This window comes from Podarcis vaucheri, assembly GCF_965113315.1.
Source record: "Podarcis vaucheri genome assembly, chromosome: 3".
Classification (NCBI taxonomy): Eukaryota; Metazoa; Chordata; class Lepidosauria; order Squamata; family Lacertidae; genus Podarcis; species Podarcis vaucheri.
Window position 1 is genome coordinate 39942142 of NC_138761.1, and position 27748 is coordinate 39969889.

Below are 27748 nucleotides of genomic sequence, written 5' to 3' on the forward strand. Positions count from 1 at the left end.
TACTGGGAATGGTAAATATGTGAGAAAACTACACTTCCCATATTTTTTTGGGAGAAGTCATGTGCTTTAAACGTGCATTGATTGCATTTTAAATATATGGTGTGGATCTGCCCCACCAGGGACCATAAAAGCATCCCTCAACACCTCACAAAAAACCTTGTGCACAAGGATGTGCATGTTTTTAAATGGATACGACACAACCACATCCTCAAAATATTTTGCATTTTTTCATTCTGACAGCATTTTTTTAAAACCTGGATTCAGCACCTTATGGTGCAAAAATTAATACTCGTTAAAATACAAATCTTATCCCTCAGAAATGCACCTTCCAAATATCAGTCACCCTTCCCAATGCGCCCCCCCCCAAAAAAAAAAACAAGTTGTGGTGCAAAACTTTATATTCGAGACACAAACCCTCATGATGTGTATCATACTCGGGAAGCAGATTGTGGTAGTTTTAGTATGCAGATCCTTCAAATCACATTCCACTTCTGAAAAGTCCCTTTATTGATCATATTATAGGACATAAAACTGTGCTACCGAGTTAAAGATGAGCCCAACACCATATTTAGTAACACATTATAGATGCTATTTTTTGTATGAAGGAGTGAGCCAGCTAAAAGATGAAAATCGTTCTCGTTTCATGAGATAAAACGAATAGCGGGGGATGTAGGAAGATGTAGGTAATAACAGAATCGTCAGGCAGAAATAAGGTAACAATCCATGCCATGCCCTCCCTCCCCCAGTAGCGAATTCGTCTTATTCGAGGTATTTAACTGCGGCAGCATCTTTCAGCCGTCGAAACGCAACGCTGTGTAACATTTCCAAGCCCTACCCCTAACTTTTTACTCGGCGGCTCTTCTGCCGGCCAGAAACCTTAAACACAGTAAGCCTCTCCTTAAGCCAAGTCTCCCACTAAACCAGAATTGCTTTGCCCTTCTCAAACATGGCGGCGTGCACGTGCGCGATGGAAAGCGGAGAGAAAGGACCGGAATACCCGGGGCAAAGATGGCTAAGGAGGCTACTCGAGTCCCCGCCCCCTTGCTTGAGTGAGGGCCTACGTGGCCATCCCGCGCCTGACTCAGGAGGGAGGCGGAGGAGGAGGAAAGCTGTGCGCATGCGCAGCCCACCTGTGCAACGTGGAGGGGGAAAATGCCTAAGAAGCAGGGAGAGCGCGTGGGTGTAGCTCAGGAGGTGAGGAGAGCGGCACGTTGCCCGGGCAACCAGGAGGAGAAGGGGGCTTTTTTTGGGGGGGGGGAAGCACCTTACTGAGGGCGTGGCAAGAATCCGTGAAGGATGGCAGAGGGGATGGGCGTGAATGGGGCGGGGCAGCGGGAGCGGGTTTTACAAATGGGTCAGCCTTGGAAAGGGGGAGATGCATGTAGAATGGGAAGAGAAATTGGTGCTAGAATGGGGGGGCGGTAGTGGCTAAGCGTGTTGCACTAACCTACCTCGTGGGGTTGTGAGGATAAAAATGGAAGAGGAGCACGCACACTGCCTTAAGGTCCTTGGATGTGTAGTCCCTAAGTAAGGAGTGGAGAGGGATGTCTGCAGGAAATAATTGTGGATATATTAGATTGCTCTGAATAGTTGATCAAAGGATGCCTCTTCAACCAACCACACTGTTGTAAGCTGAAGAGACAACATCGAAATGTAATAAGTAAGCAAATAAGCAACGGACACAGATGGGTGTCTGTGGCAAACGCCTCTTTTAACTACAGTGGTACCTCGGGTTAAGTACTTAATTCGTTCCAGAGGTCCGTACTTAACCTAAAACTGTTCTTAACCTGAAGTACCACTTTAGCTAATGTGGCCTCCTGCTGCTGCCGTGCTGCCAGAGCACAATTTCTGTTCTTATCCTGAAGCAAAGTTCTTAACCTGAAGCACTATTTCTGGCTTAGTGGAGTGTGTAACCTGAAGCGTATATAACCCGAGGTACCACTGTATGCTGTTGTACATTAGGTGTTGTATCTCTTATTCTTAGGACATGATACATATCAGGTAGGGTGACCAACTGCAAGAAAGGGCAGAGCTCTTGCATCTTTGAATAGTTGTGTAAAAGGGGAGAAAGGGATTGGTGTAAGCTTGTCATGTCATGTCTTAGCCTTAGCTTGCCTTCCAGGGTTATTGTGATGATCAAATGCCACAATGGAATGCCTAGGCACCATTTTTTACCTGCAGTTGAAATTATTTATTTATTTATTTTCTTTAAGAATAAATCTCAAGGTGGTTTACAACACATCAAAACATCAAATAAAACAATCCAGAATAAAATGAATTCAAGCTTCAAGGAAAATATTCAGATCCTTCTCTAAGTGACATTTTGCTTTCCCCAGTCACCACCCTGGCATCCAGAGATCTCCACATAGTCCCAATTGGACACATGCCAGTTGCAAAACGCACCTGGCGCCTGGCTAATTCTAACACTGGTTGGTATGGCTAGAGCTTGAAAAGGTGTAGTGAGAATGTGGCAGGCAGAAAGTTAATTGGTACGGCCTTTACAGCCTATTATACTAATTAGCATCCTAAATTGGTTACTTGTTGCACTTTTATGTTGCCCTTCTGTAGAAGCCCAGGGTGGTGTACATGGTTTTCTCACACTCTTGCCCATTTTATCCACATAAGAACTCTGTGAAGTAGCCTAAGCCAAGATTACACAATGAGCTTCCTGTTTAAGTGAGGATTTGAAACCAGGTCTTCCCAGTCCTAGGCTGACAGTCTAATCACTGTACCAGTGTCTCAAGTACAGGATCTTTAACACTTCTGCACCTTATTTATTCCTCGGCATAGCACTTCATGCACCTGATGCAGTCCACATAAAATCTTAGCCTTTGCTGTTTTTGCTGCAAATAATTTGACTTCTGTTTTCTGGTTTTGGAACCTTAGTTCCGACATGCTGGAACTTTAATTCTGAATTACTGGCAAAAGGGGAGAATAATTTATTTGATAAACTCTTTCCCTCCCTCCTTCCCTCACCTGTTAGTGGGAGAAGAGTGAAGGAGAAACCTATAACTATCCTAGCTCGCTATCAGTGTCCTTGTATAAAATTCACCTTCTTTGGGAAAGGTGGTGGTATTAGTTGGATGGTGCAACTGGAATACAGATCCCTAGCTTTTTCTAGTTGGCTTGGTACCATCTCTGAGGGTGCTTGCCATGCTAGCTGCCGTTCATATCTGCTCCACCTTTGCAGTTGGCCTTGGAGGTGTTATGTCTTCACTTCTTACACATCCTTCCTATTCTGCTGTTTAGTCCCTTGGCTTTCAGTTCAATGTGCTTTCTGTGTAGTGAAATAATTTTGAGAGAATAATGTGGAAAATACTGCATATGACTGAGCCAAGGGTGGAGGAGAAATATTGAAATTTCCTAACATTTGTTGTGAAGAGCCAGGGTCAATATCTGAATGCTTGGGTGACAAGGCACCTTGGACTTTTCCCCAGTGTTACTAGGCATCACTGTTTCCCCCCGCTGCCGCCATGTTGCTTGGCTCAGTCACCATTCCCTCTCTTTCCTCCCTGCCCACCCCCTCCAACTCCAGCTTAAGAAGCCAGGATGAGAAATGACTTCTAGAATTTGCTGGTTCTGCCCTTTCAGTGTTTCCATCCCATCCTTTCCTCCCTTTTGCATACTCTCTCCAGAGTTGTTCACTGCTGTTGTTTCCCCATGTTGCAAAGTCTTCAACTCTGTCTCTGCAGTTATTTAGAGCTTATTAAAACTCCCCCTGTTCAGAGGCAATGATGTGTTGATTTAATCAAAAGTATCTGCTGATCTGAGCAGTGCAACAAAACGTTGGCAAATGGGAAATCCTGGGATATAGGACCTCAAGCTCCACTAATCTTAAGTGGCGCAGGCTGTTCTGCTGTACCTTCAGTGGCAAACACTTTCCTTCTTTGCATGGAAATCTGCCAGAGGGCCCTGCTGTGAGCTGAATCGCTTCCTTCTTCAATGCATATTCTGCTTGTATCACCCAGAAACAATGGTTAAAATCTGAGTTTAATTCTAGCGTCAGTGTGCTCAAGCTGGCTGGTAGAGTGGACTCTATATAATAAACAATTTATTACATATCAAATACTGTTTGAAATATGGGCTCCTAATTGTCGCTCGGTCTAACTGCACAGAGCATGAATAGCAAATCCCACTGAGTAGTCAGACACATAAACATGATAATGGTTCATGTCCGCTATCATCTAACATGTGGCAGTATATACACAGAAGCCCCCAGTGGCACAATGGGCCACTGTGTCTGGCTGTGGGCAGGGTTCCTGCATTGCGGGGGGCTGGACTAGATGACCCTTGGCATCCCTTCCAACTCTACAATTCTATGGTATCTTAAATATCACAGCAATCCTGTAGTCCTTATAATCATCACCTCCACCAACCGTGCACACTTGGTAGGTTGATGGCACTTGAGGTCAAGTGGCTATCAGTTTGGTAGTGAAACTGGGTCACACAAAAATAAGATCAATTTCTACATAGTTGGGGAACCCTCTGCATATTCAGAAGAATATAAGTTTGTAAATTAATGAAAATCTTAACAACAGCCTGTTAAGGACCTGTGAGCTTCCGATATGTACAAAATATTGAGATGTCAGTTTGGAGGGTGGGGGGAAAGGGAGTATTGGCCTGCTGAAGCCCCCCAAATCTGCTAATACATATATCCCCTTGGGGGGGGCAAGGGACTCAAGAGGGTTGTGGTGATGCTGTAGACATTCCTGGAAGAAACAGATTATCTTGACCCATTTCAATCTGGGTTCAGACCCTGGTTTGGAACTGAATCTGCCTTGGTCACCCTGGTGCCCTCTATTGGGAGAGGGACCCTGTGGCCCTTTCTAGAGCTCTCATTGGCTTTTGGTACCATGGTATCCTCTTGAAATGGGTATTGGAGGCACTGTTCTGATCTCATTCTCTTGGCATCTTTTATGTTTCTAGTGCTCTGAGAAAGAGAGGAAAACCTTTCTCTGTCCATTTTCTGCACACTGGAATAAGAGGTATGCAGAGAAAGGTACTATGGAATTTTCCCCCCAGCAACAATTCATATAGGTATTCTCAGATAATTTAGAATAGCAGCATTCACCTGCTGTTTGAGAGCTTTAGCTCACTCTTTTAACACCAATAGATGGTGCATGTTCGCATTGACCCCCCAAAAAATCTAGATTGCACTAACGTTTAGAGTTAACCTTTTCGTAACAGAGTTAACCTTTTTGGCGGAAACACTGCACCTCATACTTGCAGATTAAAGGCGCTTTGGGGTTAAAAATTACTGTGTTCTTAAAAGGCAGTCAAACAAAAATAAGTCTGTTGAAATAGGAAGTGACAGCATCATAAGCGAGTACTTAAAAATTAACGTGTATGGCCAGCCAAGAGCACCAGCCAGCAGGATTTTGAGGCTGCCGCATGTGGGCCATGTAAGCATTGTGACCAAAAATACATTATTGTATTAAGATTCACTAACAGGAACAGAGTGTGTAGTACTTTTCTGCTCTAGTTGGCTCTGGCTAGGGCTTCCTTGAAGACAGTACTCATTTCTGGGCGGATTGTTTCAATAAGAACAGACAACTAGAAGGTGGAGGGGGGATTCAGTACTTGAAACAGGACTCCTCTTCCTCCTTCTCCACTTGTCTTGGGGCAGAGACTTACCCTATTGTACTCTGGAGAGCACCATATTGCATACATTATCCCAGGTCTTTAGCACTCAGTAGTATTAGAATGGTAAATTGTTCGTTCTTCCTGAGGTACGTTGGCATTATTCTTTGTGATCCAATGGCTCTCTTAATAGCCTTGATAGATGTTTACAGTAATGAAAATTCTACAAATTCCCAAGACAGCATGTTCCACTATCCTCAGCTGTGTTTTCAGTAGATCATTTTTCCTTCCCTATTTAAGGAACCAGGCAATTTAAATCTAGGCTGCTGCAAAAAAAAGAACAATGGAGTAGCACTGACAAGTGTTGCAGCCAGATTTTCAAATACTTCTTGGAATTTTGCAGGTGGCTCTTTCACTCCGGCACATCTCTCATCCCAGTAGCAGAAACAAAAGCTATTTTTATGAGGCAGCATGGTAGAATAGGAAAAGGATGTATTACTCAGAGAGACAAAGGCTATGTACACACCATATATTTAAAGCACATCTCCCCTCCCCACCCCAAAAGAGAATTCTGGGAACCATAGTCTATCCTTCAGTTCCCAGCTGAGGGATATGTGCTTCAAATGTATAGTGTCTCCATAATTAAATGAACTGCCCAAGCAGATAGCCCTGATGGTCTCCTTATCAATACATCGGAACCTTGGTTCTCGAACGGCTTAGTTGACGAACAAATCGCAACCCGAACGCCGCAAACCCGGAAGTAAATGCTTTGGTTTGCAAACTTTTTTCAGAAGCCGAATATCCGATGCATCTATCGGCTATTGTTTCTGGGGTGTCTGCGCCAATTGGAAGCCGTGCCTTGGTTTTTGAACTTTTCTGAAGTTGAACGGACTTCCAGAACAGATTACGTTCGAGAACCAAGGTACCACCATACTGAACTGTGCCCTGAAGATGGAGATGGAGATGGAGAAATAAAAAGTGTGCCCGTTTTGGAAGCTGTTTTCTGACACTTATCTTTCGCCTCCTGTTATAATTCTTGAATCTTACAAATACTGATCCTGGAGATTCATGACAGCTGTTATGACAAATAGCCAGTGTTTATCAAACTGGATTTTTTTAAAAAAAAGTTTGGTTCTCTAGTTTTTCTGCTTGTTTTTTTTTTTTTTTGTAAAATACACTGTTTTATTCCTCTGATAATTGCTTCACTGTTGCTGTTATAATATTGCTATATTGTTTATTATTTTTATTTTGTAGGTGATAAGTTGGAATGTTTTATAATGAAAGTTTATCTTTTAATAAGTTTTGAGCCACCTTGCTAATATCGAAAGGCGGCTTACAAATACTGAAATAAATCTGCTTAGCAGGAAGATGATTCCATTTGTCTTTTTCTCACAAGCCACCCTACCCCTTTTCGTTTGGCTCTGATCTGTTTAATGAGGGTCAGGAGGTGTAAAGCCTCATTATCTTACTCCATTGGATGTCAGTGTGTGTGTTATGTGGCCGAGTGCCAGGATCTTAATTAGGGAATTTACAAAGATAGAGGCCGGATGCCACTTCTTCAAAACTGCTTGCAGCCTTCCAGCAAGGAGGGATGGGTTTGATTAACTCATTACAAAATTGGTTTATTTTGTTAAAAATAAAAATAAAAAGACCAGCAAATTCAGCCCAGATCAAAACGCCAACCTTCTGTTTTTAAGGCACCCGGAGACAGTATAAATAAATATCAGTAATAAGCATCTGTGTCTCTTTGGATTGACATCTATTTCCCAACCCCAAGCCTCTGTGTTTTGGGAGGTCTCCAAATTTCAGAAGAAGTGGGCATTGTGCCTGATGGTGTACTTCCTACGAGGGGATGCCTCTGGCTTTGGCACTTTATGCAGATTGCTTGTCAAGTATGCAGGGGCTCCCCATCCTCCCTTAAAATGCATATTGTAGCATTGAACTGGGGAATGTAAGAGGGCATAAAACAGAGTTGATTATGGGGACAGTCCTTACTGTTTTGGAGTGGTGTTTGATATCAAATATGTCTTAGGAAACTCTGGTTATGGTTCAACTAATGAATCCTATGAGCATAACAGGGCTCCCCCCTCCCCTGGCACCCCAAAAATTGGCTGTGGGGTGTCAGGAGAACACACTGAATAGCCTGCAGGGGGAGGAGAGAGGGGTTGTTCCATCATGCCCTGTCAAACACTGTCCCATCAAAAGTCAAGGAAATAAACAATTATTTGACTTTTAGAAGACATCTGAAGGCAGCCTTGTTCTAGGAATTTTTTAATGTTTGACGTTGTGTTGGAAGCTGCCCAGATTGGCTGGGCGAACCTAGTCAGATGGGTGGCATACTAATTGATTGATTGATTGATAATTAGGCAAGCTGAAATGCTTATCCTGATGGCACAATCAACATACCATGTCATTGATTCCTTCTTGTGTCCCAGGCTTTGTGGGATTATAAGAATTTTTAGATTAGCTGCACACTTCATATGGCGTCTGCTGCAGATGTATTGGTGTTATCCCAGTATTTCTTGCTGTGAACATGTTGTGAATGTTATTTTATTTAATAGTAATTGATTTTTCTTAATCCCACCTTTTAGAAAGATTGCCTTTTGAATGACAAACATGCATCCTTAAACAGTGGTGCATGTTTATTGGAAGCCTGTAGCCCAGTCAGGGCTCCTGAGCATGTTTTTTTAATGGGTATTACAATACAATATAAGTTTATTGTTTTAGCCAAAGGCCATGACAAACCCGCAGCAACGTTACCAATAAAACAATGCACACCATACATCCATAATATGAGCCAACACCCATGATATAAGAGAGAGGTTTCCAAAGACATCCACAAACTCAAATCCAGCTTGATTTCAAATCAATAAATCACAACAATTTATAGCAATTTTATCTAATCCCCTTTCCCTGTTTTTATTTGTTTGTATTTTAATATTTTTGCAGCCAGTGCACAGAGGGTGTTATGAAGCTATTATTGTCACTCAATGGAAACCAAACCACTTCTGCCAGGGTGTACCTGCTTGCTTGTGTGAACAAAGGTTTCAGAAAGAAATTTCTTGGGTCTACATGGAAAGGTCCCATTGGGAAACGGAGTAGCACAAAATCATCTGCATACATCATGATTGAGACATTTCTGTTCCTAATTACTGTAGAGGGGGAAGTTTGCATTGGCTAAATATGACACAAAATAGCCAATATAAAAGTTGAAAAAAGTGGGAGTCAGAATGCAACCTTGCTTCACTCCTCATGACATTTTAAAAGCATGAGTCATACCACCATTTAAACCTGCTCTGACCCTCATTTATGTGTTGCTGCATAGTTCTTGGATCAGTAGCAGAACTCTGCAGTCAACTTTGGCAATTTGAAATTTCTCCCAATCTATTTCTGATAATAGAGTCAAATGTAGCAGAAAGACCAATAAAGGCCACATGAATATTATTCTTATTGTTCTTAGTATGTTTTCTAGATGACCTTTGGGTCCCTTCCAACTCTTAAAATTCTGTGATCCTTAAAATACAGTTCAGGGTAAAACACTGTGTCCTCCTCTGAACTCAGCTGGTTTTTCAGGAGTAATGTTGTTACTTTGTAACCAGTCTGATAATTTTTGAAGGATATGCTGTGCATATACGTAGCTTTGAGGAGATGGCTTAACAAGATGGTGGTTTTGTGGATAATTCCTATTGTTAAAAGTGAATAATGAAGAAGAGTTTGTAATGTGGTTGATAACATTTCCACCCTATTTGTTCAAATAAGTATACTCACCCTTAAAAATGTCTACAGGACTCCCATGAAGGATATATAAATTATGTTGGGATACAAATTCTAACAATTTCAGGCCCTGTGCCTTATATTTCTTGCCAAAGAATAATGAAGTCTAAGCCTAAAGATAGCAAGAGATCCTCTGCAGTAGCTCTAATTTGAGCATTAAAATCCCCACAAAGAAGTAAATGCTGTGAGGAATTTATGACTGATCTGTTCCAGCAGAGATGTTAAATCTGACCAAATTTTGGTGGTCAGTGACAGACTATTACTAGGGGGGAGGTAGCTGAAAAGAAAGGTTCCTGGTTCAGGTTTGATTTGTATTGGCAAAATAGCATCATTTTGAATTCCAAAATCTGCTATCCAAGCTTGCCCTGCCAAATCAAGTTATATAAAGGAACTTAAGCCCCCAAGTCATTGTCCCTTTTTAAATTTCTTAACAGCTGGCTGTCTAAAAGAGTTAAAACCCTGTAAGGGGGAGGGGGAGGCCAAGTCTCTTTCAAAACTATTATATCAAATAGCTGGGACATACAAATAATATCCTTCTCCACCTTCTTATTTATCCCAACCCACCAGGTACCAGGAAAGAGTGCTAAGACCTTTTCTGGATGTTTTCTAATCAGTTATGGCATCTTAAAGGAGAGCTAAAGGCATCATAGCTTGCTTTTCTATAATTACCCCTAGGCCTGGTCTTATCTTGAGCATTTGTTAATGGAGAATCCTTTTGATTTCTGGAAAATAGATTGCAAGCAGGGTAGGAACACAAGTTAGCATAGAGTCATAGAATTGCAGAGTTGGAAGGGACTCGGAGGATCTTCTAGTGTAACTTCCCATTTAGTGCAGGAATCTCAACACACAGTCCTCCGTCCCCCTCCATAAATCTGTTTTCATCTCTCACCCTGCTCCAAAATGGTGGTCATCTCCAATGCTTGGGAGAATCATCATGATGTCTACTTTCCGTATTCTTCTCCTTTATGTCCCATTTAGGGACTAATACTACAGTCCTCCACTCTCTTACTTGGGAGACAGCCCTATGGAGTGAATTCCTCTGAGTAGGTTTGCATAGGATAGTTTCCTGGCTGAAGCTGCCAGGAAAAGAATATTGCAGGAAGAATGATCTATCGTGATCCCCTCCTTGCCCCTCCTGTTCCTCCACTCGTTTCTAGTCTGCCTTGTCTTTTCTAAGCATTCCTTACTGAGAGCAAATGCTTTCCATCTACGCCAGGGTTCATGTGTTCAGCAGTTTCAAAGAGCACTCTGTGGAGAGCATCCTCTGGGGGTTCTTGCAGAAGCCTTACTGTTTATCAAAGTCTGTGATTTTTGTACAGATATGAGATCCTTGGGAAGTTCCATCCTCAGCAACCCTGAGAATAAATGGTAATTCTTGCCCAAATGCTCCGATTACTCCAACCCTTCCTGTCCATTTCTATCTCTCCTGACTCTCCCACTGCCCCTTATCTACAGCAAGAGTATTACTACTGTAGTAAGAAATAGGCCCTTGAATTGCCATGTATTCAGCAATCAGTCTCATGCACCTCTAAAGCATGTATAGGCCACTTCTGGGGTTGCATCTGCCCATATTCTTCTCTTCTGCACAAATATTCAGTTATGTCATCTGGACAACAAAGCTTTAATGCTGAAAGGTGGGCTGTCCCTGAGCTAACTTGCTCACCTCAGAAATCTCAAAATCCAAAATGGATCTGAAGTGCAGGATAAAATTTGCAATGGTGGTTCCCATTCTTCCTTTTTTTGTCACAGCTGAAACAGTAAGGTTTTCTGTTTGCAGCCTCCATGGACTCTATAAGGCCTGTCATTAGAACAAGATCTGGGTGTGTGGAATTGGTAATGCACTGGGATAAACTGAAGCTCAATTCTGACAAGATGGGAGATGCTTCTGATTGGTAGTATGACATGTGGTATGTTGTACTCTCTCTTAAAGATCTGGTTTGCGAGTGGGTCATCTGCAAATTCTCCTAAGACAAAAAGATAGTAGCTTACCCACAATTATTGACACTCTGGCAATGTCTTGTTTGGATTATTGCAATCCATTGTCCACGAGGCTACCCTTGAAGACCATTTGGAAGCTGGAGGTTGTACAAAATCAATATGGTGGGTAGACTACCAATTTGGATGTTGTCAGTCTTAAAACAGATGGAATGGTTTCTGGTCCATTTCCAGGCCAAATTATTGTGCAAGACCAAGATGCCTCAAGTAGAGTCTCTTGCCTTATGAACCCTCCTGAATATTAATATTCTTCTCAGAGGGTCCTTCTTCAGGTCATTTGAAGAGAAGTAGGTGGTGGCTTGTGCTATAGGGTCTTTTCTGTTGTAATACATTATCTTTGAAATGCTCTCCCTATATAGAGACTTGCCTGACACAGATTTTGCTTTCTTTTTAGCACAAGGCACATGCATTTTAATTTACTCCAGCTTCTTAGCGTGCCTTAGTCTCAACTGATGTTTTTATCTGGTTCACAACCTCCCGCAGTTCTGTTTTCATTGTCTTTTTGTTGAAAGGTGTCATTTTTATTGATGGATGTTGTTTTAAACGACTGAATGACAACTCTTGTGTCAGGTTTGCCTAAAAAGCACTATAGAAATGCTGAAATAAAGAAAAGGTGCTTAACCTGTTCTTCTGCTGCTTTGCCAGGAGAGAGAGAGAGAGAGACAGCTTTGCTAAGAGGTGGGAGCTGCATCTTGCTTCTGTGTGAACCGTTTCTGATTTTGGCCAAAGACGGGGTACATATCCCAGGATGCATCTGCTCTCAAAATAGGCAAATCTGCAGAAGAGTGATTGAACACTTTCAAGGAGGATAGACCAATTGAGATTATTAGCCATGTTGGCTTCATAGTTTCAGAGACTGTTTGACACTCAGTACTAGTTGCTGGAAGGCAACAACAGGGAGGGAGCTACTACCCTCAAGCCCTGCTTGTGAGAGTCATCTAGTAGGATGCTGACCTACATGGACCATTGGTTTGACCCTACAGGGCTTTTCTAATGTTATCTGGGCAGGTGTGGGGATCCTTTGGCCCTCCATATATTGTCTAACTACAACTCCCATCAGCTCCAGCAAACATGACCAGTCACCAGGAATGATGCAAGATGTAGTTCAGCAACCCCTGGCAAGCCAAAGGTTTCCCATACCTGTTTTGGGGGCTGGGTTTTTAAGGTGCTTTTGCTGTAGACAGACTAATAATACACTGCACTTTCAATTTTTCAAAGTGCTTCACAAAGATAATGTCAATAATCCTTATAACACATATGAAAGGCAGGCCAATACTATTTTCCTCATACCAGTCTGCTTCTTTTGCCATAAATTGGTCCCTTGCATCCTGATTCCTTCCTTCTTCCCTCTGCCTTGCCCGAGGCTGGTGCTGCTTGCTTTCCTTGAGCAGAGTGTGAGGATTGCTAATTAGCCCAGAATTGAGCCATAAAGTGGCTAATCAGGGGACCAGTAGAATTGATTTCCCAGTGCAACTCTTCGAAGGGACGCCTTTCCCTCTTTCCCCGCCCTGGGATGAGCAACCAGAGTTGGTGCAGGACTGGGGAAGGTCTCCCCATCCTCTGTATTGAGCACATCTCAGTGGGCTACTGGGAAGGGCTGCTCCAGATGGGCACATGGCCTCTCTTAGCCAGGCTTCCTACTATTTGTGCGCAACACCATGCGCACTGGAAAGGGGTATTGGGAAGGGAGCATGTACTGATTGACAAGCTAATGGGAAAACCATGTCAAGCATCAGTACAAGCTCTCCTTGCAATTCCCCCGTATGGGGAGGGGCCCATAGCTTGGAGAGCTGGCTTTGCATGCAGATCATCTCCTGTTCAATTCCTGGCAACTCCAATTTAAAACATGTCAGGTTTCAGGGCTGGGAAAAACCTCGTTGCCTGAGACCTGGGGGAGCAGCTGCCATTCTGAGTAGACAGCACTGGCTTAGATGGGTCCCCTGGTTTGACAGCATGAAAAGTTGCTTCCTATGTTCAGCAAAGAGCACATTGTTTCTGCCAGATACTAATGGAATCTCTTTCCTGATGCTTTACCCGTAGGGTGGCAAAACAGATTTCCCCTGGGCTCGGAATGAGATGCGGGGGGGGGGGGGGATTCCCCAAGGCACTTTTCCCTTAAGGGGCCTCCTTTGTTCAGACCTCATTCTTCCCATACTCCTAAGTCCTTCATCACCTGTTCCCTTGCACTTCAGCTGCTCCCTCTCCCTCTCTTGTCTCTCCACTTTACTGGAAAATAAATTAGCAGACTAATTAGATGACTATCTTAAGCAGCCAGCAGTTGCTTCCTGCCGCAACTCCAGCTGAATGCAAGATGATCACGGCAGTTAGAAGTATCCGCTTGGGACTCGGAATTGCCCAAGTTAATCTGCCTGCCTCACCTGGGGCAAGTCACTGGGCCACTTTCCATTTTCTGGAAGACATGGCTGCATTAAGATATAAATAGTCTCAAATGTGCCTTATTTCCTGGAGAAACTTCAAGGAGTTGTACATCTACATTCCAAAGGTTTGCTCCAGTTGTCTTTCCCCCCCTAAGTGTTGGCTATGAATGTTCATTTCCTCATCTTAAACCAGTGGGTGTGATGTTAAATCTTAACATGGAAAGTAGCTCTTTAAGTAGCTCCTTCCTTGGAGGTTTTTAAGCAGAGGTTGGGTGGCCATCTGTCATGGATGCTTTAGCTGAGATTCCTGCATTGCAGGGGGTTGGACTAGATGGCCCTCAGGGTCCCTTCCTACTCTACAATTCTATGATCTCCATCCAGATATGTGTGTGTGTGTGTGTGTGAGAGAGAGAGAGAGAGATTGCTTCTGAAGTGCAACGAGAGTACTTATTTTGCTAAAAAGAGAGGAATTGAGCAGCAGACATTTGTGTCCCAATCTGTACTGGTGGCAAATGAATACTCTTGCCCTGATTCTGCTCTAGTCTCACACAACTCATGGTCCATGGAAAAGAATGTTTATTTCTCATCTATGTCAAACGTCAGGCCAGCCTGGATGATCATCCCAATGCAGACCCAGATATGCACTGCCATCAGTTCTTGTTGTTTAGTCATTTAGTCATGTCCGACTCTTCGTGACCCCATGAACCTGAGCACGCCAGGCCCTCCTGTCTTCCACTGCCTCCCACAGTTTGCTCAGACTCATTGGTAGCTATGAGAACACTGTCCAACCATCTTGTCCTCTGTCGTCCCCTTCTCCTTGTGCCCTCCATCTTTCCCAACATCAGGGTCTTTTCCAGGGAGTCTTTTCCAGGGAGTCTTCATGAGGTGGCCAAAGTATTGGAGCCTCAGTGCCATCAGTTCTGTCTTTGTGCAAACCTGCTTCTTTATGCCTTGTTCTCCCTTGCTGGATTGGGATCTGTTCTTGCTAGATAAGGAATGGTGTCTTCTCTTTTTCTTACAGAGCAATTATCAGTGTAATACAAAGCATCACTTAGTGTAACTTTTTTTTTAAAGCTACAGATGACATTTTAATGCCAATCTCAGGTTGAGTTTTATTGGGAATCGGGCATCTTAAGTGATATTTGTACCTTTTGCGAACCTATCCCTTGATACTGCAATTCTTGGAATATTTTGCGGGGGGGGGGCACCTTTAATATTTAGTATGAGAGCCACATGTTTATTGCCCCTTTATGCCATATTGATCCCGGCACTGGAGACCCACCATAAAGCAAGCTTACCCTGCTGTTCGGGTATCCTCTGCCTAAGTGTCTCTCTGCCACGTTTGTAAAAGGAGGATTTTGTGGTCCCTGTTACTGGAGATGTGCCAGTTAGTGTCTTTAAAGCCCTGATCGGCAACCAACTTCATTGCAGGCCCATTTGCAGGAAGGGATGCTGAGTAGAGCTTCACCACCAGATTGCTGGCTGAGGTTCCCTTCAGATCTAATACAACCTATTTTAAAACAGCTGCACAGTTCAATTCCTGGCCCAATTCAAGGAGCTTACGCTATATTGGAAGCCCTGAACAACTCAGGTTCAAATACCTGAAAAGACTACTTCCTTCCCTACAGACCCTCTTGGGTATCAAGATTGGCAGAGGGTGTCTGCTTGGCACTGTGGGTGGTGTGGCAGCCCAGGAGAGGGCATTCTCTGCAGCAGCCCCTAAGTTGGGGAATTTTCTCTTCCCACAAAGGTGTGTCCCACAAAGCACCTTCAAGATACAGCTTTTGGTGAATGCTGAAGGTGAACCTCTTTGCCCTGCTTTTGACACTAGAGATGTGTGTTTTTAGGGGGTGAGTAGCAACCAAGAGGCTCTGCCTGTTGCTTTAACAGCCTGGGAATACAATCTGCAGCTGTCTCTCCTGCTTCTTTCTGTTGGAGGGTGGAACAGCTGAAACATTTTTCAAGTCTCCAGTCAAACCCAAGGTGGGCATTTTGAGCAGTTGGTGAAGAGTCTAGTCATTCATTCTTGGTGTTGTTTTCTGTGTGTTTCAGATAGATACCCTGGAGGAGAAGCTGACCCAGTGCAGAGAGAACTTGGAAGAGTTGGATTTTAAGCTACGGAGAGAAGAACTGACTCCTGAGGGAAGGTACTAGTGGGAATTCAAAGAGCTCATTCATACATCATGGAACTGCAAGTGCCTGTTGCTCATGCAAACCACTGGTGGGCGAAGTTTGCTGATTGCAAACAGCTCTGGACAGAGCAGAGATTTAATGAGATCCCCCAGCTACAGTTTGCTCTGAAAAGGAGACAATTTTGAACAAACTGAAGCCTGCCCTTTGCTGCTTTTTGTTTGTGGTGTAGCCTGTGCAGATGCACTCTGAGCCTCAATATGCTCTTAATTTATCACCTTTCCTTGATAAATTCTTTTTGGACCACCCAGAGAATCTTGGACCAGAAGGAGGGGGATGGCAGCAAACAAGAGGAGGGACTAGCTAGTTTGGATGCTTATGAACAAATTGCTAAGAGGTTGGCTCCATTTCTTTCTGATCCTCAAAGCCCCCAATGCAATTTTGCCAGCCTTTTGTCTTCTACAGCAGCCATTCAACAGCTGCTTTAGAAATGGCTAGATTTCTCCCCACCCTGGCTGGTGTCTCTCTTTCTTCCTCCTTTGACGTACTTCTAAGAGTCCTTCTCTGCATGCCCTTCCCAACATGAACACATTCTGTGCTCTTCCCTTAACTCGCTCTGCAGTCTACTTTGGCTCTATTTACACCCTGTCTCATGCTTTACTCTCTGGGGGAAATAAACCCTATTAGGCCCCCTGCCTTCCCCAACTACACCACAGGGCTTGCTCGGAACCAGCAGCCAATTTGCTGGCGTCTCTTTATTTCTAGCCACACAGTGGCTGCTGCATGTCTTCTCCGCTGTTATTGGAACCGTACTGTTGCTGCAGGTGCTACTGTCAGGCAATTTGTTTTGTTCTTGTGCTTTAAACTATGGATTAATTAATCATGTTGTGCAGCTAACAATGCAAAGCTGTAGATTTGTTCCCCTTCTTAGAAGATGTGCTGTGGAAAAGCAGTGCAGCTGTTCAGTAAGGGCTTCTACTAGATTCAGGCAAGATGACCTAATGTGGGGAAACAGATGCGCTTATGTCCCTTGAACATTAAACCACATGCAAGACTCTGCAATTTTCTGCTCAGAAGTGGCAGATTGGAAACTTCGTCTGGGATGAAGCAGTCAGGATTTCTGACTGAGATGAGTAGACTTGGAAAGAAAGGGCAATAATATTTCCTTGAGAGAGATCCTCCTCTGAGGATGTATTTATTTTCTAATGAGGAAATGTGTGTATTTAAGCACTCTTTTGGGAGGCAACCAGGAGTTGCATGCTGTTGAGTAGCTGGAATGGCATGGAAACAAGTGGGGAGGCTAAATTCTTCATCCAGTGCAGAAATGCAGCACTCTGTCCTTCCTCTGCCAACTGTCAGCAGGCTAGTTACTTTTGTGGGGTTTTTTACAAAAGTCTGATTTAACCTCCCCCAGTTTGTTAGAGGCCTGTGGAAGGGAGCTGACTTGAGGGTAACTCACAGGCAGCAGATAAGGTAAACCAGTATCTGCACTATACTGTAGATCAGTGTTTCTCAACGTTGGGTCCCCCCTGTTGTTGGACTACAACTCCCATCATCCCTAGCTAGCAGAACCAGTGGTATCTTTTTCTAGGGCAGATCTCTTTGTGATTTGTCACGGAGTGGCAAGGGCTTCCGCTGCTCAACGATTCAACAGTAGCAAAACCTAAAAAGCTTTCCCACTGGAATTTGATTGCTGAAAAACAACAATTGGAGAACAGTCAGCAAGAAGGATTTATGAGCTTCCTTCTTTTACTGATCACAAATTCCTGATCTGACCAGGTACTTTATACCTAGCGTAAGCCTGCCTGTCTAAGCTACCAGTGGCACGTAAAGGTTCTAGTAGAAATAAAGTAGATCCCACAAGCCTGAAGTCTGGCCACCCCGGAATATACTTGAGACCTGCAGATGGGGGAGTCACATGATGGAAGTCCCTGCATTTAAAACAAAAAAAGAAACAGGCTAGGCTAGAGCCCTCCTCCCTGCCATGTCAGTTTTGCATGGAGAGCCAGTGTGGTGTAATGGTTAAGAGTGCTGGACTATGACCTGGGAGAGCAGGGTTTGACTCTCCAGTCAGCCCTCAACTCACTGGGTGACCCTGGGCCAGTCACCATCTCTTAGCCTAACCTACCTCCCAGGCTTGCGGTGAGGATGAGCAGGAGTGGAGTGGGGAACCATGCACACCACTTTGAGTCCCTTGGAAGAAAAAGTGGTATACAAATGTAATAAATGTAATAAAAATAATCATATGAGTGGTGCCCACCTGTAGTGATACAGTCCAGACACAGTCAAAATAAAAAAATTCCTTCCAGTAGCACCTTAAAGACCAACTAAGTTAGTTCTTGGTATGAGCTTTCGTGTGCATGCACACTTCTTCAGATACACTGAAACAGAAGTTGCCAGATCCTTCTATATAGTGAGAAGGTGGGGAGGGGTATTACTCAGAAGGGTGGTATACCCCTCCCCACCTTCTCACTATATAGAACAGGGGTGTCAAACTCAAATTTATCGGGGGCCGCATCAGCAGTTTGATCACCCTCAAAGGGCCGGTTGTATCTGTAGGACTTTACATGAATGCATGTAAAGTGGAGGTTTCCTGTGTAGAACGGCCGGCGCTGCTAGAGGGCAGACGTTCTCTGGCTTTTAGGCTGCTGTGCATGCACTGAAGAGGCGGCTTTCTTGTGTCAAAAAAAGAAAAGCGAGAATAAAAGGTGAAGGCTGGCGGCCGGTGGTGGCTACACGGGCCACATGACGAGGTCTGGTGGGCCGGATTCGGCCCGCGGGCCTTGTGTTTGACACCCGTGATATAGAAGGATCTGGCAACTTCTGTTTCAGTGTATCTGAAGAAGTGTGCATGCACACGAAAGCTCATACCAAGAACTAACTTAGTTGGTCTTTAAGGTGCTACTGGAAGGATTTTTTTTATTTTGACTATGGCAGACCAACACGGCTACCTATCTGTAGTCCAGACACAGTTTGTGATAACTACAGAGGCCTTAAAGTCTAGGTGCCAGAGTACCTTCTCAGCCAGCCGAGGGGAAGATTTTATTTCACTGCACAACTTTCAGAATATCTAATAATCATTCTCACATATTTGCAGAAAGTCACTGGAAAGAGAGAGAAATCTGCTAGCAACCAAAGCTGAAAATTATGGTAAGGAATGAGTAACTTTAGAAACTGCTTTCCCCAAAGACATACCATTAATTCACAGGCTCATGAGAGGGAGGAGTTGTGAAACTAAAGTAATTCATTCAACTGCCCATACGCTCATGGAAAACTGTTTTTTTAATGCAGAGATCATAAATGCCTTCCGAAACAGAGTTCAAGGACTCCTTGCCAGAATTTATGTATTGGAATTCTGCAGTAAACCCCCTAATTTTTGCAAGAATATACATTTCCATTTAAACAGTGTAAATTTTAAGGATGTTGACTATTTCAGCTTGAAAAGGTAAAATGAGAGCAGAAAAGCAATGGGTAAATAAAAACAGGGCAAGTGGATCATAAAACAGGTTGCGTTTGGGGGGTTGAGGTGGAGAATGGCTGCAGATAAATGATGTTTGCTTGCCTAGGGTTACCTAGCAAATGCATGGCCGAGGTTAGATTTGAAGCAGGTACTTCCTGTCTCCCAGCTCAGACACTCCCAACCCACTACACTGCTCCAGGGGGAAAGTTACTCTAAACTCAAGTGTAGCTTGGACCTTTTGCAGGTGTTGTTCCTCTTAACTTTAGTGTCTACTGTTCACTGAATGCCACTAATGCATTTAACCTCTTTTCCAAGGTGATTTTGATTTTTAGAATTTGCTGAACGTATCACACACAAATACACTTAAAAATCTGCATCATTCAAAGAGAGAATTTCCCTGAAATGGAGCCTTATAAAGCCAAGGTTATTAATTAACCCTCTTTCAGACACAGTAAGGCCAAATCCTACACATCCTGAAAGAAATCCTGCTTTTTACTAGTAGGAATGCAAAACAATTTGTCAAATCGCGACATTTCTCTTGTTCATTGAGAGAGCCGATAGCTTCGTTAACCATTTTGCTGGCTTGGTTGATATATGATGTAATTCTTCAGGCCTCGATTTGTTTGGTGTACAAAAGAGGAAGCAATTTTGCAATTGCTAGACAAGTTCTGGGTGCCCCCTGGTGAAAAAATAAAGGTTGCTTGCACTCCCATTAAATACGTTCTGCATCAAATGCAGAGTAGCCTCTTGATAAGAAGATGGCCCTTAAGGAGTCGCTTTTGTGGGATTTCTGAAGAAGGGTGGGAATGTACATGCACCAGAAATAATGGGGTGGGGTGGGGCAGGGGGGCAGAGTTTGGATAAGGCCTTTGGTCAAGAAGGCTCTGGCCATTTAGCAGCACAGTGACTGTTCATTTCAGACTGTGGTTGTAAACCCTGCCTCATGTAGGACCATGGTCCAGCATCTTGGGGCAAAAAGGAAATGACATGGATAGCTGCAAGGAAAGGCTAATTGTGCTAACAGTCTAATTGTGAGAAACAAAGATTGCCATCCCCACTTAAAAGCCCTGGCACCAAGGAATATGATTATTGGTTGCTGGGAAAGGAACCAAAGTATCTTCATTCCCTTATTTGCCCCCACATCAGGAAAACTCAATTCCCTGAGCACCCAGTCCTTAGTATTCCATGATTGCATTTCCTCAAGTAGTGCATACATTGAAATTGCTGCATGTATGATATCATGTTGACAGCAAGAGTGGCTATGGGCCATATCAGCACTGGGGCTGAGTGACATACTTCCTTCCTATAGTTTTTTTTTCCAATGTGATTTTTAAAAATGTCTAGCTTCTTGGCTAGATATGGAGGGTTTCTGACCGTACTTCTAGGGCCTTTTAAAATACAAGAAAGCAAAACCCTAGTACGGCAACCTCCTTCGCACTTCTGCTACGCCATGTTGCAAACTTTGTTCTTAGTTGTCTCAAAGAAAGGGTGCAGAGAGGGAGCCCTCCTTGCAGCAAGACTACTGCTTCCCTTCCATTAGTCCGTGCTACTATGGCTGAGAGCTACTTCAAAGCTCACTCTCTCTGCTTGTGGTCAGGAAAGCCCCTGATAATTGCTTCATTAGCCCACTATCTATCCTTCGCTCTTTAGGTTGTGCTGCCACCTGCTGGCTTGTTGTAAATCTCATTTGCTCCAGAGATCTCGCCCACCCTCTGGATTTGAAAATAACCTCAGGACCAGGTCTATCAGAAAGCCACTTCACACATTGCACTGCACAAAGTTGTACATCTAAAGGTTGAAATGGGCATGCGTGCACATGGTAGCATGCAAGTAAACTTTTTAAGGGAGCTGTACTTGGCTGCAGTTATTCCCTTTTTATATTTTAATGGAAACCTTATCAACAGGTGAAATGGGTCTGTGGTGTTAGAAAGGACGCAATGAGATCATGTGGCCCAGCTTCCAGGACCAAGTTGTTCCACTATTATCCATGATAGATTCCTGAGAGACTCTTAGAAAACCTCAGAGGAAAGACATTTCACCACCTCCCTGCCACAGAACACAACTGGAAAATTCCTCCCAATGTCTGATCTAAAATATTTCTCTGCTTTCCTGATGTAGTTGATCCTGTTTCTAAATAGCCAGCATGCACGGTCGGTCAGTGAAGGGAGCAGTGCCCCATAAGAGCACCATAGATGCAGTGAGAACTAGCCTCCAGTCAAGGGCTGAAGACCTTTCCGCCCCATTTTAATGCAATGGGCTCATCTCAGTTAAAGCTGTCTCCCTGGGGAGCTAGCAAATACAAAGGGACAGCCGCCTGAGCTGTCGTATTAACACCTGAAACTTCCCATTAAAATTATACTCCTCTGGCAGTCGCATGCCGAGCTGCGCTCTGACCTCTGCCGCCGCTGCAGTCAGCGACAATGATTCTGTTGTCAAATAAGCAGTCGCTATGGTCTAACCTCTCGCAGAAATTACAAAAGCGCCGAAATTGCCTCTGAAGAGGCTTGATTGCTGTGTAGCAGCCCAAGGTTGGTGTAGCAAGGCAGCTGCGGCACAGCTATTGAGGAGGCTCTCAATTAAACTGGAGCTAGCTTTCTTTATGTTACACTCACACCCCACCTTTCCTCCAAGGAATTTAGGGCAGAATACCTCATCCTCACAACCACCCCACGAGGCAGTGCTAGGCTGAGACATTGCCTGGACCCTCAGGTCTAGGAATGGCTAAGATGGGAACAGTTGCATAGAAGCTGGCAAGCAACATAAATTCCCCTGGAACCCTCCGCCTTCTTTAGCCAAACAGCTGGGGCCACAGATGGGCAAAGCCAGAGACAAAACTGGGAGAAGCAATGAATGCAACTCCTGCCTTTGCACAGTAGGCTACATTCTAGCCACACAAAATTCACACCACACACATCGCCATCCAGGCAGCAAGGCAGCTCAAAACAGCATTCCAGCTAAGACATTGGCGCGGGATCAGCAAGATGCAGTCTGACTAGAGCCACATCGAGAGGGTTGCATCCAGTCCCCCAGACCGCAGTTTCTCATCCCATAATTCAAACAAGTCATAAAGTTAGGCAGAGAGGCACTTTCCTCCCTCGACTAGTAATTCCTTTTGAAGCAGCAGGTTTCCACTGGCTCAATACGTTCAATGACACAGAGGTGGATTGAAGTAAAATGTTTGTACGTGTCAGTAAAGCCAGCTCATATGTCGCCATGTAATTGTTTTAGGACTTACACAGAGTTACACAGAGCTCTTCTGCAAGCAGGTTTATGAAAACTAGGCTTGAAACTCAAGGCTTCATAAGAACCTTAAGCAGGACTCTAAAAAGATTTGTGGACCTCCTTTAAGAACCTTGAGTAGGAATATAAAGATTTGTGAATATCCTTTAAGCTCCTTATCCTACCTCCTAAGCAGCTGGACTAAGAAAAAGCTACATTTCAACCATCTGGGATCTGAATTCAATGAGCATGCTGCTGAGACATAACTTTTATTCTCACAAACCAAAGCAATCCCGCCATCATAATTCCTTTTGCAATCATTCTATAGGTTAAATGAGAGCACCACATTTGGTGGTTGTGCAAGAACTGCTTTCCTTTTTATGCTCTCCAGTTATCCGTAACAGGATTAAGCCAAAGCCACAGGCTGATTGCGAAAGTCAGGTTGATGCAGCAGGTTGAGGGATATTTTATACACCTTGAGTTTCCCCCTCTAAAAGAGAGATTATTTTATTCCACCTTTGTAAAATTTACGAAAACTTTAGGCAGAGAGATAAAATGAAAGCTCAGACAGTGCTTTCTAACAAGGCCTCTAGACTCTGCCGTGCCCCTCACACAGGCTTCCTGTTCTTCTATGTCAGGCCCTGTAATACATGCTTCTGTTTCTAAGAGTTCTCCACCTGCAAGTAAGGCATGCAGCTGAGAGAGGGAGGGCACATCTACTTATAATGGAGAAACGCAACCACATTCTAAAAATATATATAAATGTTTAAGGCAATAACTTGAAGAACATTAGAAGGCTTAAACACTGCCAGTTCTACAGTACAGTGGTGCCCCGCAAGACGAATGCCTCACAAGACGAAAAACTCGCTAGATGAAAGGGTTTTGCGGTTTTTGAGCTGCTTCACAAGACGAATTTCCCCATGGGCTTGCTTTGCAAGACGAAAACGTCTTGCGTTTTTTGCAAGTTTGTTTCCTTTCTCTTAACACCGTTAATACAGTTGTGACTTGACTTCGAGGAGCAACTCATAGAACGCGGTGTGGTAGCCTTTTTTGAGGTTTTTGGTGATTTTTGAAGCTTTTCCAAAACTTTTCCGACACCGTGCTTTGCAAGACGAAAAATTCGCTAGACGAAAAAATTCGCGGAACGAATTAATTTCGTCTTGCGAGGCACCACTGTAGAGGCACTAAAAGAAATGGAACAGGCCTGTCTTAGATGAGCGGCTGTCTGGGAGAGGTCTAAAATCCAGTTTTTATCAGGCTCGCTAATGTGGCGAGACACTAGAGCAAGAAAACTTGATTTCCCCCAAACAGAGGTTGTGGGTGATTTTGTGACGAAAGTAGCACCTGTGTTTTTCTCTTTTCAGAGAAAGAACTGAAAGCACTTCGCCATGAAAACAGCAAGAATGCAGCCCTCTCAGTGGCCCTCGTGCTGCTGCTTGTCGTTATTTACACTTGCTGGACGATGTAGCAGATTCTGCCGAGATCCCCTCATGACGTGACTGTGATAACCTCTTCTTTCCCTCACCAGACTGTCTCGAGGGCGTGATCGGCTTTCCAAGCCAGTGCTCTCTAGACACCTCCAAATCATAATGGCCTCGGCAGTCCCTGCTGTTGAAGTATGAGGAAAATTTTGGAGAAGAGGCTGAAGTATGGTTGGAGCCGTCCCGTTATTCTGTGGTGAATAATCAGTAATGCTGCCATTTCCTGTTCTTAAGAAGCCACCTGTGTGTAATCGGTCCCCCAGATTGTTTCAGTAGCTCAAGCATTTTGAAAATGAAACTTTTGCCACTGCAAAGCTTTTCTCCCAGTCCCCGCGTTCAATAGACACCAAGCCTCTCCCTCTCTTCCTATTTCCATGGTCCTCAACGCCTTCCTTTCCCACTGAGCAGCATAGGTGGAGCATCTGGGAATAGTATAGGGCAGAAGAATTTCCTGGGGTTGGAAAAGGGCAAATAAAACTAATTCCACAATTTGAATAAATACCATCCTCCCGCTTGGAAGAGGATCTATCTTCTGCCTCTTTGCTGTGCCTAGGAAATAATTGCACCAAGAATGAAGCCTGTGTTGGTTTTTATGTTTATAATAATGGGACTCGTGAAATGGCCCATCTTCCACTGATCAAAATGAGCTTGATAAAAAATCCTGATACTGTCTGTATGTTGGGCGCACGTTGCCAGGCGGAGCTGAAAAGAGCTACAGTCTCATGGAAACCAACAGTGTATTGTCCATGGCTTATGTTAAGCTGTATTAATACTCAGAGTCTCTCTCTTACTATTTCTTTACAAAGTGTTCAAGCCAGAGCAGTTTTACCCTCCCTTCCTTAGGCCACTTTGTATACATAGCAGAGCTCTGGGAAATTCATCTAAGCCAAGAACACAGCACATTTCTGAATTAGAAGGATTGTATTGGTGATGCACAGACAAAATGGGAAGAGGAACAAACACAAATGGTACACAGCTTCACAGAACACATTGTGTAAACATTCCTTTCAGCAAGACTTTTTTGACCACCTTGCCCCATGGGCTGGTATGAGAACAGGCAACAACAGCAGGTTGCATTATCCAGGCCCAGTCTTTCTAATGATAATAGCCCTCCATGATCTGAACTTATCAAGAGTCCATTCCCCAATACTGGAATTAAGCTGTTATAATGTTCATTAGTGTCAGGCATGCGGCCTTTAACAGATCTTGAAATGACTTGGGAGTGCTGGGCTCCCCAGCTAGTGTACTTCGCAATGGAAGAATCTTGACCCCACAAGAGGCCATTAGATCTTTTATTAACACCATTGACTAGCCCTACGATAACAGAAATTAGCTGTAACACAGGTGAATTAAGTGAGGATAGACATTTCTGAAATCATTCTACCCCAGTATTCATACTTTCCCTATCAATTGCCCTCAAATAATATAGACTAGCATCAGAGGAAGCCAGGTCTTATAATAAAATCTTTCTGAAATATTCTATGCCAGCAGGCAAGGAGGTTCTGAGCTAGAATACCCACTGTTAATTACATGTCTCATTAGTCTCGTCTGCTGTGTCATATTAGGCGCAGGGGAGAAGGCAGCTCAAAACACACCATGCTGTTCTACAAAACAAGTACTTTCAGAAACCAACACCATGAAGTTAGAGGAGTCAGAGGTTATTTATTCACCTTTGTCCCTTCCCACTTGAAACAAAATGGGTCAAGGACTGCCCTACGCTCTACCCAGAGGATGATCTGTATCAGGAAGGCAGTTTTGATTTGAAATTTGCCCTTTTCCTGCCACAATTGCCCTGAAAAAGCAGAACCTTGGTTTGGCACCACCCCTTGGCGCCAGCTGATGTCCCTCCAGTATATGGAGTGGCCTCCTCCTCATGCCTGATCAACAGAGACTTCAACCGCTGTGCAAAGAGGACAGCTTGCAACTCCCGTTGCCGTATTCCAGTAAAGGAACCTCGAAACAAGTTCCAGTGGTGCAAAGTCTTGATCAAGCTAGACAACTGCTTAAACTACTGCTATAAATAAAAGTATGAATGTATGTGAACCTTGTGACTGAAGAACAGCAGGCTTGAAGGCCATGCCTAATAAAAGCACAAAAACGGCCACAAGATTTAGGTTCTGCTTATAAGGAGGTTTATAAAGGGTTGTGTGGAGTGGTGGTGCCTTGCCTAGTACCTCCCCACAGCGGACTTGGGTGTCCCTTGTTAATGTCCTGTTCTGGGTGCTTTGCTATCAGGGCAGAGACTCTGATGATGCCTTCAATTGCAGGAAGCTTCGCAGATTTCTTAAGGCACAATCTAGGCCACCCCTTAAGTTGACGCTGTCCCTTCTTGCCAACATGTGCAAATACTTCCGTGCCTTCACTGCCTCCATAGTCTTTTGCAGTGTATGAATGACTGGCTCCCATTAGAAAACGCAGCAAAGGTTTTCCTTCCATCTCCAGCAAAGTCGCAACACGGGGAAGCACCATCGTGCCCTTTCAAGCTGGTCTTTTGTTCTCAGCTCACAAGAGCTTAAGTGCCAAAATACAGGCCAGAAAAGCAAAGGTTGCTTTTCATTGTCATTGCAGGAAAGGAAAAGAAAGAAGATCCTCTGTGCCTTCATTACAGACGGAATTTTTGATCTAAACGTAAAAATGATTTCTGGCGCTTATTTTAATAATTAAAAAGGCCAAGGGAAAGTGACCTATTTAGAAGAGGGCTGGCTGTTACCCTGGAAAGATCAAGTCCAGATGGTTCAACCAAACCACATGCTTGTTGGAGGCCACCAATCCTCTAAATTCCAAATCTTCCCAACTCGCTGAACTCAGTGAAAAACACTAGGCATGCCTCAAGGATTTCAAAATGGAATTGCTTGGGGTGACCCATTTGCATTACTGAAAGTGGAGAGTGGGAAAGCGCAACAAACTTACTTTGCATAGAAGCATGAAATCCCGCTTTCAACATAGTCACAAGTCACTGTCGGCAGTAACTACCCCTGAACCATTACAATCAATACCTCCCATTTGCCCAGTTTTCGCCCCTCGAGCATCCAGAACTCCCTAGGCATGAGCCACAAGCCCAAGGAAGTAAGTGCTGCAAGAGCCAAACTTCCCAGTGAATTCACACCAGGCTCCTAAAGCAGAGGCACCAAAGAGGACAAACTGAGGCCTTTAAAAACCCGCTCTTCCCTCCAGCTAGATTGTCTCCCACTCTTACAAGCACGACCGAGGAGCTGTGCGCATCCTCTTGCTCGCTGTGCCATCTGCTACGTGGAGGCCAGGTGGTCGTCGCACAGGTGGGGAAAGCCCTAGAAAGAGATGGTGGGGATCAATCCGGAAGAATGTCCTCTGCTCCAGGAATCTTACCTCTGTGGTACTTGCAGGATAAACTGCCCGGAGCAGATATTTATGTACAGAGTTAGTTTGCAGTCAGAAGCCATTTCCCATTTGTTTTGCACTGATTCCCCTACCGCCCAACCAGGCTTCCTTGACCATAGTTTTCCTCCATGGCTCACTGCAAGCAGCTGGAAGAAACTTGATTCTAATCAGCTGCTGAAGATTCCAACCCAGGCTCATTTCCTGTCCCCCAGGATCGCGTGAGGAGCTGGTCGTAGGGCGAGTGGAGTCTGATGAAGGATAAGACAGCGTCTTTGGATAGCTTCTCCGAATTGTCCCTTTTTTGAGAGTCGTGCACTCTGACGCCTTCACCCCACTCCCAGAAGAGGCGACTGAAGTAGCAAATTCTGTGGACA

General features: G+C 44.1%; 2 protein-coding genes across 2 annotated transcripts in view; one reads left to right on the forward strand and one right to left on the reverse strand.

Annotated features, from left to right (window-relative positions):
- The first annotated feature begins 1064 nt into the window (after positions 1–1064).
- On the forward strand, positions 1065–26118 carry CCDC167 (coiled-coil domain containing 167). Its single transcript, XM_082214922.1, has 4 exons — positions 1065–1194; positions 15780–15874; positions 18955–19007; positions 23901–26118. The coding sequence occupies exons 1-4, from the start codon at positions 1153–1155 to the stop codon at positions 24002–24004; spliced, it is 294 nt and encodes a 97-aa protein (XP_082071048.1). The 5' UTR covers positions 1065–1152; the 3' UTR covers positions 24005–26118.
- Positions 24920–27748, reverse strand: part of CMTR1 (cap methyltransferase 1) — a 33918-nt gene continuing 31089 nt past the window's right edge. Inside the window, exon 24 of the mRNA XM_082214815.1 lies at positions 24920–27739. Within this exon, the coding sequence (XP_082070941.1) occupies positions 27538–27739 (202 nt within the window). The 3' untranslated portion in view covers positions 24920–27537. The remainder of the gene's footprint in view (positions 27740–27748) is intronic.

Coding starts and splice junctions, on each gene's coding strand:
- CCDC167 (XM_082214922.1), top strand. CDS start 1,153: ATGCCTAAGAAGCAGGGAGAGCGCGTGGGTGTAGCTCAGGAG. Junction 1,195..15,779: donor GCGTGGGTGTAGCTCAGGAG/GTGAGGAGAGCG, acceptor TGTGTGTTTCAG/ATAGATACCCTGGAGGAGAA. Junction 15,875..18,954: donor GAACTGACTCCTGAGGGAAG/GTACTAGTGGGA, acceptor ACATATTTGCAG/AAAGTCACTGGAAAGAGAGA.